The 13,410-nt window shown below is 38.7% G+C and overlaps 1 protein-coding gene across 2 annotated transcripts; it reads left to right on the top strand.

The window, feature by feature from the left end:
• Window positions 1-566: 566 nt before the first annotated feature.
• LOC144655475 (homeobox ARX homolog alr-1-like) lies at window positions 567-10,397 on the top strand. Of its 2 annotated transcripts, none has more exons than XM_078515730.1 (4): window positions 567-730; window positions 4,270-4,404; window positions 7,838-8,013; window positions 9,569-10,397. In XM_078515730.1, exons 2-4 carry the CDS (start codon window positions 4,290-4,292, stop codon window positions 9,989-9,991), a joined length of 714 nt encoding a protein of 237 aa, XP_078371856.1. In that variant the 5' UTR covers window positions 567-730; window positions 4,270-4,289; the 3' UTR covers window positions 9,992-10,397. The 2 variants fall into 2 exon arrangements, with proteins under 2 accessions (XP_078371856.1, XP_078371855.1); XM_078515729.1 differs by lacking the exon at window positions 567-730 and adding an exon at window positions 3,217-3,628.
• Window positions 10,398-13,410: the final 3,013 nt, after the last annotated feature.

The raw sequence follows: 13,410 nt of genomic DNA, 5'->3' as shown, positions 1-13,410 counted from the left end.
AATATAGTTGATTGCCGCTAAACTTCCTCCGCTTGTTCAACTGTTTTTCCGTTGGGCGTGAAGAAACAATTTAGATTTAATCCACTTCTGATTATTTATACGTTTAGCCCTGGCTTTTGATTAAGCTTTGAGTACAATGGTGTTTAAAGCATTTTGCCGGCGTGGCTTGGATTTAGAAGGCTGCCTATAGTTTGTGATTTTCAACTTTGAAAGACGCTAAAAGTTTAATATTTCTTTCATAATGATCGGGACAACAATTTAATCTACGGCTGCTTCTGTGTCAGGAAATGCTCTTTAGTGTCTGATAATGACGAAACAATTAAGCAAAAAACAGATCTGTAGTGAAAAGAATAAATTAATACGATGCGAAAACAGTTTCTTCACGAACTTCTCATAACTTCTTGCAATTTAACTTATTATTTATATTCTAAGCAACAAGGAAATGGTCGTGAAGAAGCCTCTTTATAATCAGTTTGTTTCAATGATGAATATGTGTCAGAAATAAAAGAGATGAAAATTTCTGGTAATTCTACTGTTATCAACGGTGACAAAACTATGAAAGGAATCTAAAAAGACCGATGAGAAGTGTAATGAAAGCGGCGACCTTTTTACAGTGTTAAGCCCCTTTGTAGGTTTTTGTGGCAAAGTCATCAAACCACCCCAACTTCGTACGGAGGAAACGACGTCACGCATTTGGGGTTTCCCAACACCTGCGACCATTTCCGAAAAGGTATGCGCGTACGTGATTCTCAAAATTTTATTGCTTTTCAATTTTTGATCCGAGACAAACTCTTTTATGATCCGGCAATCAATACTTAAACAGTGTTGAAAGGTCGTAGAAAATGAATTATACTGTAAGCAGACAAAACCGGTTTAATCTTTTTCATCCTTCATATTTTTGCTTCATTGGAAACAACTTTTTAAATGATTGCATTGACTCTCACCGTTCTTGTGCTACTACTAAGAGAAAAAAACCGAATATCAAGTAAGGATTCATTTATTCAAAAGCTCCAGTATATAAAATGGTCAAGGGCAAGATCTTTTAGGAAAATTGATCTCAAATCTTTTATAAAGAACCAGTTAACTTGATGGTCGCGATCTTGAGATTTGAAACGACCGACTTTAAGGCAAATCGTCATCATGATTTAGTGCTACTTGAAATTGCAATGAACGTGTTCGTATTTTGAAAATCCACTAATAGTTGTCTGGCTTTGCTGAAACGTACTGTACTAGTCACGAAAATTGTTAAAAGGTGGTTCGGCTACGGATTGATAGGACAGTAGTTCCTAAAACTTGAAAACGTCGGGAAGTCCTTTTCAAGTTTGAGAGTGGTACTTGAAAGAAAATCGCTCAAAAACCATTGATTACGTTTATTCACACCTTTGAGATATGAATTTATGCCTTTCTGTTGTTGTTCAAAGGTTATGTTGTTGATCAGTGAGTGCACCCTCATAATTCTAGCATAGTTTACACAAAAACGATAGAAGACATGAAGATCGTGAAAATGCCCCTTTAAGATGCTTTGCCTCATTGCACTGATAAAGTGAAAAACAAGCTTTGAGGACACTGCACGTAACATTTATCCCTCATGATTTATTGCTGGAAATATAAGAAATTGATGCCGGAAAAAATGTCTCCAATTAATTGGGATACCGAAGTTACCCTTTTCGAAAATAGATGGCGATAGAAAACATTGCTGCATCGCCTGGAGAAATGGAGGAAGTCAAAGAGCGAAGACTCGTGGCCGATTGAATTTAAAGTTATGATCTATTTTTGCATCCCTCCAGGAACCTATACAGTATACTCACTTCCAATCGAGCACGTAACCGTATAGCTTTGCCTACAAATAGAAATTAAAATACCTCACAATCTCAACGATATGGCTTTGTTCTGTTTGCTATCTAACCATAGATTATAAGAAATCGCCCCATGAAAAACAGGTCGTCTTAGCCAAAGCAGACGGTTAATTTAGAACATGACAATGGCTAAATGTGCTTGAGGCGCTTCTAAAAAAATCTCCGAAAAATGGTATTTATAAATTTAATTTGCCCGCAGCACAGTTTTAAAATAAATTTTCCACGTAGAGTGTCGGTCAACAAATTAATTTCGAGGTGTTATATTGTATTCTTTGTTCGCTTAGTCGGGAATTGCTTCCTTCAACAAGCTCACGCGATTCCGAAAGAGCGGATTTCTTTTACCGACACGATCCTAATAGCCACGCGAAGCGTTTCGTCTTTTGTGAGTGACGTCCTAGATCCATTTTACCGATTCAAAGTTGAACTAATGAATTCTTTTATTGAACCCTATTGCCTCCTTTTGATATAATCTGATAATAATGAACCTATTAAACGGATTTCCATTGGGCTGTAAGCGCTTGTTATGAATCAGCAACCGTAACCGCAAACGACTAAAGCCCTGGTTGCCACGGACACTAGCGACTGAGGACTCTTATAAATCAATCAGACAGTGTGACAAGCAATACGTGATCATGAGATAATGCGATGTTCTTAATACCAAGCGGGGGGCAGATAGGAAAAAAATCAAGTATTTCCGATTAGCTTAAGAAACATTTAAAGTGTGAATTCGCTATTAAGCCATTAAAAGCTTGGCGAAGTTTGCATTTTATTGAAGTGCGTTTAATCCCGCACGGTTGGAAAACTGGGTTGTTTCAAGCATAGAAGTGAAATCTCGTTTGAGCCCCTGACTACTCGAAGACAAGTGGTAATTTAACCATAATTAGATTATTTGTTTGTTCCCAAAAGCCCCAAGTTTGCCATGACGTCACTCTGGATGCGTGACCCGGGTTAATAAGAGAATTAAAGTAATCCTCCGGCAGAAATATGAAATCTTTTGCTGACACAATGAGATGTGCTAACCAGCTATTTACACTTGCAGGATGTGGGCGAGTATCGCATTGATCGGCAAAAAGCCTTGAAAGGAACGCATTGTTCACTTAAAACGATTTATGTTTCCGCAGTCTAAAGCAATCATTTTCCTAAAAGTCTTAAACAACACTTTGGCTATAACAAATGATTACGGCCAGTCGCGCGAAGAAAGTGACAAACATTACCAAAACTCTACGCCTCGTGTAAGAATATTTCGTTGCCCTACCCTGTTTGAATTCGTTATTTGCTTTTTGTCCTCTTCTTTTGACTGAAATCGTGCTTCTTATTGAACTAGGAATTAACATAACTCTGTGCTCCTTCAGGCGTTCAGCCAGCGCTAAATTAAATCTTCGTGTTGGCATCCATATTCCGCCACTTTGCGAATTAAAGTTAAAATCAATAATTCGTCACGATTAAGCCACGAAGCGCTGCAGACAATGACCGAGTCACAGCGTTACTTTCCGCACGCGCTTTTCGGCGAATTGTAATCACAGAAGTAAAATAAAAAGACATGCCCGCGACGCTGTCTTCATGAACATGCCGCCATCATTTACCACGACAGTTTCCTGACAGCCAGCTTATTATGTTATCATTAGGCCACTCCCAGTCAGTTAGTTTAAATTCAGGGGTACTGAGCCACGTAATAGTCTACCAGTTTACTGAGACACTGAAAAGGAGCACCGAAACGTGGACTTGGTACGTGCTATTGACACCTACAGTTAGCCATTCAACTTAATTACAAGGTAATTACGGTAAACTTTATTTCACTTTATCACGATGCACTCAACATATGAACCCGAACAAAGTGTTTGCTTTCATTTAATTTACAAGTGCCTTTTGATCGAAATTATCCTTCTTGAAGGGCCCACTTACAAACAAATATCCATCGTTGCGGCTATACTAGCACTCCGTTGAACACTGAAAAATTGTCGGCCGTTGTGTTATTACTTGAGAAACTACACGATCTTACACAATCTCGTGTGAAACATCATGATCTTGACTAATGGTTTCAAACAATATTTTCAAACATGAAATCGTGGAGTCATCGCTTTGTCCGCCGTTGCCGGCGTAAACTAATCAATTACATAGTTGTGAGTTGGTGTAATCTTCTGCTGAAAATGGACATATCTAAACGATGAGTGGCCATGTTTGAATAAACGTGTTTGAATCTTGCTTGCAATTGTAAGAAGTTTACGGATACTGTTAGGTGACAAAGAAATTGTCACTTCTCAAAAATTTAACGCTGTTGGAACAAATGGAATACATTCATCTTAAGAGGATTATCAAACTTTTCATCACATTCTTAAAACAACATTCTTTTCGGATAAAACACTTTCCGCATGACAATCTAGTCAATCAATTTTTGAACTTCTTTTGCATGCAGGAATACAGCAAGATTGAGACATGGAGCGCCATCCTTTCTCTATTGAAAACATCTTGAAAGACACACGAGGTGCTGGCAGTATCCTGAAGATAGCACCGACTTCGGAAGCGTTGGCACTGGCTGAGAGAATGGCAGGTTTGTCAAGCTTGTATTGTACCTTCAGTGGGAGTCTTCAAAAGTCTGTCTCAGTGTCTCTTTTCGAAGTATTAGAAAAGGACACCTTGTGAAGAAAGGTTAAAGTTTTAGAAAATTCGGCTCAGTTGTACGTTAAGTCAGTGTTAAGTGATCATGAACGGTTCTCTCTTTAATAGTTCCTTATTGAAAGCCAAGTTTGTTTTGCACATCATCGATTGCCGGAAACTTTTAGATTCTTGTCGGCCATTCGGGTTCATCAGGGAAGGAAATCTCGCAGGCAGACGTTTTGGAATCCCAGCCGGGGAATTTGTCTCAGTCGCACTTCATTCTTAAAAAGAAATCCTTGAACCATTCCATCATAACAACTGAAGCTTGCAGCTTTCAGGAGCTAGTAGTGTCGAGTTGTATTGGGCGAGGCCAGTATTTTACTCCAAATCGGAATCTTTAGGCAGTGCCAGCAATTCATAGACATGGGTTTGACCATTTCGTGCCCAGTCAATTAAATTAAGTGTTATTGGTAAGCTTATCCATGTGGTTGTACCAAAATCTTAAGACTTACAATCCAACTGGATTCATTTTGGCCATTAAAACCTTAATGCCGCGCAAACGTTTTTCGTACTCACGAGAGAAATGTCATAAGCATGCATGAAGATGTATTCATGAGTATATTTGGGAAATTAAAAGGGTTATAATTGACGGTGAAAATCACCAAAAAATATAAATAAAATGGTCCGTTTGTTGTCTTATTTAATTGTGGTAAGTTGGTAATCCGCGGAGACTCGTGTGAAAAAGCACGCCTGTCATTGTCCCCGTTCACGCTTCGGGTTTTCGTTTTCATTTTAATTTCCGCGGTCTTTTATATACAAGAGATTTTAAACCCTCACTACAAAGCTGACACACCACAGGAAAATTTCTTTTGTTCAGCTGAGTGCCATCCAACGAAGCACGAAACAATTTGTTGTTCACCACACAAAAAGAAACAAATTGTATATTCGTGACCATGGACTCCTTCATAATAGCCGATAAGCATTTGGACGGAAATACACATTGTTTAAGCGGTATCCTGAAACAAGACTTAATCTGCTAAGCAATACCGCAACAAGTTAACCGCACATACCTATGAGTAAAATGGAAGTTCGTTTATTCTTCGGGTGGCTGCCAATATTGTAGGTGACAAAGTCTCCCCATTCAACTAACTTACTATTTTACCCAGGAGGAGGAGTTTTTGTGTTCTGATCATGGTACTACGGAAATTTTAAAAAAAGCAGCCTTTGCTACTTCCGTAGAAACTAAATATTCGTCTCAACCCTCTGGGGCGCTGAATGTAACTGTTAACGTCTCCGAAACGAACAAAAAACCTTTAAAATGAATGTATTTCGATGACTTTGTTGTCTCAGATTATGAAGTGTGGAATTTAGGAAAACTTCCATTTGGTGAATGTGGGCCGCGAATTCCGAGGGCGTTGCTCCTGTTTACGATGCAATCCTAATATCGCAATTTCTTTAGCACTGATCCATCGAAAGTCCCATTAATCACGATCTGGTTTTTGCCTTTGTTCGCTAGTTACTGTGCCTAATTGGAAATGTCAGCTCTGACAAACTCATAAAGCTCTGTTTGCTTTCGCTCGTTGCACGATAAGTCAACACAAGAACACTTAATCAGATTTATTAGCACACTTTGTCAGGCTGGAAGGAACAATTAATTAGAGTTCTGGACAGTTCCAGGTGGTGGAGTTTACACAACGGCTCCAACTTGATGAGAGAACTTAAATTAGCAGTTCGATTTGTGTGTACAGTGCTAGTCTCTTTATTTTTATCTCATACGTTGTCTGACAGCCCCTTGGGTTTACAAATAGCGCACAGAGAAAGCTCTTAATTGCATTGGGTTATCGTCTCATCTATGACGAGATACATTGATAAATCTAAGAGCTTATCCTTTGTTAGTTTCAGAAAGGGTAATGTTTATTCAGGTTTCTTCGTAGAGAGCTGACATTCAGGTTTCGTGAAGTATACCGTTTTCGAAATAGAGAAACGAATGGACTGAGAAAGGCGACGTCGGCGTAAAATATTCATGTTGCACTGTTTTATTTTGTTGGCACTAACCTCCCATTCATTACTCGATTCAAAGCAATAAAACTGGTGTTGACTAACATTCCATCTAAACACAGTTGTACTCGGATGCTACTGAATATCCAAAAAGTATTTCCACAGAGCTTTTTCATCAAAATTCTTTATAATTACCGATCAGTCATTGATTGTCTGGCTATGCTGCTGCAAAGAACGCCGGAAATTACAACTAAACAGTAACAAAAGGGAGGGTGCTTTGAATGCAAAGCTGTCACATCACAGGCTGTTCCGACTTCCACCACAATTCCGAATTAAAAAAACTGTATAAACAAGTGTGCTAAATTCATCTCGCAAGAACAATGCTAAAGCATATAGCTTCCATGTGATTAACCAGGTTTAGTTGTACAAACTTATTACAAAAGTAACACCTGTACATGCAGTGGCCATTAAAGTGTGACCTCACCATTGCTTTCTTTGATTCACATCTTACAATTCAGTTTTGATCATGAATAAGTCCAGCTCCTTTTCTTCGGAATATGTGAATAGATGTGCCTACAGACAGACTACAGACTGCATATAGCCTAACTTCATTTTCAGCTTGTCAGTTAACTTTTTATAACAAATTTAAGTGTGGGCAATTCACGAAAGAGACTGAAAAGGACCTCATCGTCACAGCAGAACATTCTTGAACGAAAATCCAATTCTCTTAAGCGAATTTTGATGACAAACTTTGTAGTTAGCCTTGGCTGTATTCCAAAGACCCTCTATCGCCTTGCCTTTTAATTAAGTGTCAAGTATTTATCAAGTATACTAGTAGTATACCAGACAGGCCCAAAATGGGAAACGATGTTGGGAGGGCAGCAAGATTAGTGCGGCTAAGGTCGCCAAGTTTTACAGCGTGGAAGGAACCTCCATACGATACTGACAAATAAAGTTTATTAGTAAAGGAAGGAGTCTGAGTTACCGGAGACAAGTGGTTGCTGAATAACTGCTGATGCTGGGCTGGACGTTTTTAGTTTGGGACAACAGTTTGTTAGTTAAAATGATTAGTATATCTAAAGCTTTACTTAGGCATCTACAGACGAAGCTTCTGTGGTGGTCATAAAGTGACACTGCTTTACTAGCCTTAGTGCTCAATACTAAAAGTTCTTGTTAGTGAGGGCCACGTCTGTTATTTTAAAAGTTAGCTCAGAGGCTTTGGCGATACATCAAGGCAATATCCGCCAAGTAGACGACTTCCTGCCTTGTTGTCGTTTTTTGACAAACAATGTTTTGGTGAAATGAGACATCGATAATGCAAAGGGGAATATATAATGTTGACTGTTTGTGTTATCTCTCCTTATGTGATAACATGCTTTTCTCTGCAGACATAATACTGAAGGTTAGCTGCATGGAGGGAAGGAAGATTCGACGCACAAGAACCACGTTTAACCAGTTCCAGCTTGAGACCCTCGAGAGGACGTTTGCCAGAACTCATTATCCGGATCTAATGCTGCGGGAGCAGCTAGCAGCCTACACCAGTCTGCCTGAATCACGAATCCAGGTCAGTTTTGGGAACACTTGATAGTTTTACTAGCTGAGGAGAAGGCCGCGGTGTGTATCAGAACGCTAAATTAGCAATAATTATAGAGATGTGGTTTCTGTAGAAAACAATGTAAAGAAAGACAGCTCAACCTGAAAAAAATTACCAACTCAAGTATTTAATTCGCTTTTAGTAAATAGCAATTGTATTTCCAATGGACGAAAACATTTCGGCAATGACTGAAAACTCATTAACTAAACTTGTTCACTAATGAGACAATATTGCAATATTACCATGTGAACTGGAGATATGAAGCTGTTAAAGTTGCTGCAAAAAGCCTAGAAATAAATCCCGAGTCTTCAAAAGTATTCGAGCCCATGACTGTTTTTTAATGCAGATGCCAACTCAAATTAAAACTTTATTTTTTTTTCTTGCGGCTCTCTATTACTTTCCAAAAATCAGTCTTATTTGCATACTAGACGAAACTGAACTCAAAATTGTTGCTTACTCGATGAGATTTTGTAGTTGTGCTATTTTTAGGTCCTTTGTGGGAAATACATTGAACGCTTTTACTCCAAAAATAACTTCGATTAGCCTAAGTCTTTTAATTAGCGACTAAGCAATAACAAAGGGATTTAAAGGATTAAGTGAATTCTACAATCGCAGCATATAATGGATGTTAGTTGCTTCAGCTTTGGCTTAAGAGCAGCAGCCTCTGACAAAGAGTGTCAACACAGTTCACTTTAAAAAGGATTACGATCAAAATTTCAGTCTATCATTTGCGCATTACCTCCCTAAATTGCATAGAAATAGCCTTGGCAACGATGTGCAGCCAAATTGCATAAAATAAACAAGTTTGACCAGGCTATATAAAATGTATAGGCTTAGAAATGAATACCAATTTAGAGGCAAGTACGGCTTACAAATTCGTTCAGGCTTATCCATTTTTTCAAGCTTCCAGGCACTTACGAAACATGAGAATCGTTTTCTCATTCTGCTTTGAAGCGAGCTGTACGAGCAGATATTTTAGTAGCCTTTCAGGAAGCCCAGAAGAATATACGGCCTGGGTAAACAATTGACTTATCGACGAGCTGTCTGTTCCAACTCTTTTGTTGCAAGGTGGAACGTGCATTCTTTTAAAAAAGCGTTCAGACTTGGTGGTACGAGTTCTTTTGTTCTCCTCACATGTCCGGCTGCTTAGGAGAAGTAAGATCACGATACTTTTGGAAGCTGTTAAGATTAAAAGAAGAAGATTAAAAGCTTAACACCGCCCCAGGCCAAAGCCGTGTTGAAATAGGACATGAGGAGGGTGGTTAAAAGAAAAATGGTCGGATTCTGCACTCGACCATCGGCTTCTCAAAACGAGACATGAATTTAATATAAAAAAAAAAAAAAAAAAAAAAAAAAAAAAGGAGGAAAAAAAAAAAAAAAAAAAAAAAAAAAAAAAAAAAAACCCAAAAAAGGGAAAAAAAAAAAAAAAACAAAAAAAAAAAAAGGCCCACTGGATTTTAAATTTTGATGACGTCACGTGAAATCCAAGAATTGGCCATTTTGCTAACATTTACCTTTATTTTAGGTGTGGTTCAAAAATCGCCGCGCCAAGTACCGCAAATTGAAGGGATCTAAAGAAACCGAAGACCAGGAATCCGAGGACAAACAGGAAACGAAAAAGAATGACAACAGAGAGGATAATGATCTGCAGGAAGAAGAAGGCACGCTGGTCGAGCACCAGTCCCCAACTCACCCTCCAAACAAGAGACAAAGGGTTGATCGAGATCTGGAAGACCGCGGTTCTGTAATCCCTGCACGCCCTACTCCACTGAGCTCTGCGTACATCTCATCGTCCTTCTCCCCGAGGACTTTTCAGCTTGACCCAAGGTTACCTTCAGGCTATGGCAGCCCATATGTACCTGAATGGGTTTATTATGACAGTGTCAATTACCACCAGTGTCCTCTGACGGTGCAGCAACTGTATCCAAATATGGGAGTTATTCATTAACTTCATGCGAGATCTAGGCTTTGCTGTAAGATGTAACACGCATATATTTATACGTTCGTAGTAGATATAGCGGCTCGGAATGTACGACTATAGATAGGATTAAAATAGTTCAGTTTTTAAATTGCGTGATGCTTGCCGTTTGAGTAAAGATGTATTATAAATATTAAAGCGTCAGAGAGTGTTTCTAAATATATATATAAAATAATAATCTTTTGTACATGTAGATCTACGTAACTTTCCTGTAACTTTCACTTTACCGACTTACCATAAAAGCTTTATGGGCTCTTTGTAGCTTACGGTCACGTGGTACAAAAATCTGCCATGCTGGAGGGATGTCCCAGCGCAAACGTTGCCCTGACGGGGAGGTCCGACGTATTTTTTTGGGTTGAAATACACCCTCTGTATTTTTTTGGGTCGGTCTGTCATGTATTTTTTTAGTCTTAGTCTGTTTGTGTAATCAGTCGGGTGCTGGTCTTGTACTTTTTGGGATGAAATTTGTGCGGTTTTTGGGTGTCTTCAGGCTCATGTATTTTTTGGGTTCGCTATGAGCTCCGTCGGACCCCCCCGTCATATCTAGTACCCCCTAGGGATTTTTTACCATATGACCGTTAGCTGCAAAGGGCCCAATAAGCCGGCGGGGAAGGCTTATAGGGAGGATAGCTTAATTAGTTTGTAATGGTGCTGTCAACTCTATTCCCTTTTCTATTAAAAATAAAAGATTTCCTCCACTCATTATCTCTATATCCTGGATGCATTTTCTTCGTTTTATTCTTTGTGTGCTTCATCCTCTTTTCAAATAGGTACCTAAAAATAGTTTTCATTGACATGATGTTACAACGGATACTACCCATGGTTCCCTTAGTGTCATCATGTCATTGGCGCGTCATGCAACGATTTTCCAAAGTAGGGAGACACGTTGCGTGAATGCCACATTGATCTAGTTTAAACTTTTTGTTGCAACACAATTGCCAACACTAGAATACAATACTCAATAATACAATACTTACAATACTATACTTTACTCTAACACAGTCCCTCTAGACAGTTACAGATACCCTTTAAACCTAGAGGAATATGTTTATTTATAAATATTTATACACATCTTTGTAATATATTTAAGCCCGTTGCCACTGCGTTTCGTAATATATTTCCGTTTGAAAAATTGTACGTGAAATTAAGTTTTATAAAACATGCAGATTAGTAATAAACGTAAACTAACTTTAAAAGCTATATTATTGTGGTGGTGTTTGTGATACGTGCCCTCTTAAGGAGATGTGTATTCCTTGATGTATTTTGTGAGATGCTTCACTGGTGTCTATACCAATTCTTCTCAAACTTGGTTTTTTTGTACTCCTTTTCAGTACAACGTTAACATGTAAATATGTTACCCTATCCCCTACCAGAAAACAATTCAAAAGGGAAAGCTTGCTAGTTTGTCAGTCCAATTCAATTATAATTTTTTAATTTCAAATTTCGGAAAATTAATCAGAGAAGTATCTCCAATTTTAATATTTGAGGGCGAAACTTAAAACCTGACTCAGACTTAAATGAATATATTGAAAAGCGTCAAGTTGCTTTGTTTTCACGATTTAACATCTAGAGAAGAGGGTGGGGGGGGGGGGGGGTGCTTAATAGAGATGGGGGGCTTATAAGAAACAGCCTGCCGTGCAGCTGGACGTGTCACAAGATCCTCGATATAATTGTTATACCGGCCGGCGTTTTAGACCGTCTACAACCCAGGTTGATTAGAAAGGAGGCTTAAGCAGGGGTGGTGGGAGTTGGGAGCTTAATGGAGCTTTTGTGGTAGTCGTAAAGCTAAAGCAGTGTCTCTTTTTTTGGCCCTCCGATTATGGGTCCATAGTCAGGTTGTAGCAAGCCCCACCCATAACAAGCCTACCCCCTCTCACCACTCTTATATCCTTGAAACAGGTTACAGTCAGTAATAGCCAATAAATATTCCACATACACTCCAAAAGCTCAAAATCCCATGCAAATTTGTGTTCTCCTGGGCTCTGATTCTCCCACATTCTTCAAACACTTTCGCCAGCACTCGGTTAGAAGATACATTTCCTCATTTGTTTTATTTCCAGTTTAGTTTTGAATTGCTAGCTATTCGCAGTTATTTATGTCGACGTTTCCTTGCACAGTTGTTATATTGTATACTCCAAAAATATCGACTCCCGCGAGGCACCAATTTAACGCTGAAACAAAGAAATTCTATCAAATCTTTTTTTAGACCCGTCTGTTATTGCACTGAGTTAAATGAAATTACCTAAACAAGGTTATTTTAATTTTGGTGTGTTAACCAGGTGTGGAATGTATGTTTATTTTTACAGGGTTATTAATTATCTTACTTTCCAGTTGTTCCAAAGCCGATTAGGGTTAATCGACGATTAGGATCTAACCATGGTTTTAATCCTATTTAATGCTATTTTCCCTGGTAATTCAGTCACGGACAAAGACTTATGACGCAGAGTCAAAACTGTGATTGAAGCAGAAGACAACAAGGCTCTTGCACGCAATGATAAAATTGGACTACAGTGACCTAATACACAAATGAAGGGCAACAAGTTTTATTTCGTGTGTTTTATTGATGGTAAAAACTAACCACTGAACATAATAAAAATTTGATAGACTACGCAATCTTTGTCACTGGTCGCCAAAGACTACTCAACAAACAGTCCATCATCACAAGGAACATAATGACAAAGGTTCTCTGTTAGTTGTACTGCAACTTGTGCTAACTTGGCCTGGTCAAACGGTCACATGTTGTCAGATTAAAGTGTTGGGACAATTTAACCAGGGCTTCATAATGAGTAAATCGAAAGGTAGACTTTACCCAACGTCGTAGAGTGTCGCCGAGAAACGTGTTTGGATTAAAAACTTGTATTCTTTTTAATGATAATTGTGGTAAGTGATCATTTAATTTCAAAATGAATCGCTTAAGCTATCTTAGATTTAGTCATGTGACCCAGAAGCAGAGGGTGGGAGAGGGGAAGGGTAAGTAGTCAGTAGACGGTAACCCAATTTGGTTTTTGAACCATTTTGACCAAGAATGGACTCTATGTCAGCCCCTTAGCTTAGATATTTTAGTTGAGAGGGTTTCTAGCGAAAATATTTGGCTTAAATAACACTAAAAGCAAACGAATACTGGGTGCTTAACCGGAAGACCGCAACAAAGGGTCGATCAATACGCACTTAGGAATGGGAACAATTTAATCCAGCAAAACGGGGGAGTAAATGCCTAAAATAAACTATCTTAATGGCTGCTGATAGATGATTGTCAGAATTAGAAAACGTCGCGTCCCATAAATCACAACACTTCATCTTGGTTGAAGGGGATTGTTCTATAAAGTTGTAATCCTGTTACACAAGGAACCTTCTAAAATTTAGTCTTGGCAAATTTTGGGTAATAGGTT

The sequence above is a fragment of the Oculina patagonica genome, chromosome 5 (assembly GCF_052425735.1).
Source record: "Oculina patagonica isolate OP01 chromosome 5, crgOcupat, whole genome shotgun sequence".
In the NCBI taxonomy this organism is placed as follows: Eukaryota; Metazoa; Cnidaria; class Anthozoa; order Scleractinia; family Oculinidae; genus Oculina; species Oculina patagonica.
The sequence above is the reverse complement of the archived record's forward strand: the minus strand, read 5'-3'. Positions and strand labels throughout refer to the sequence as shown.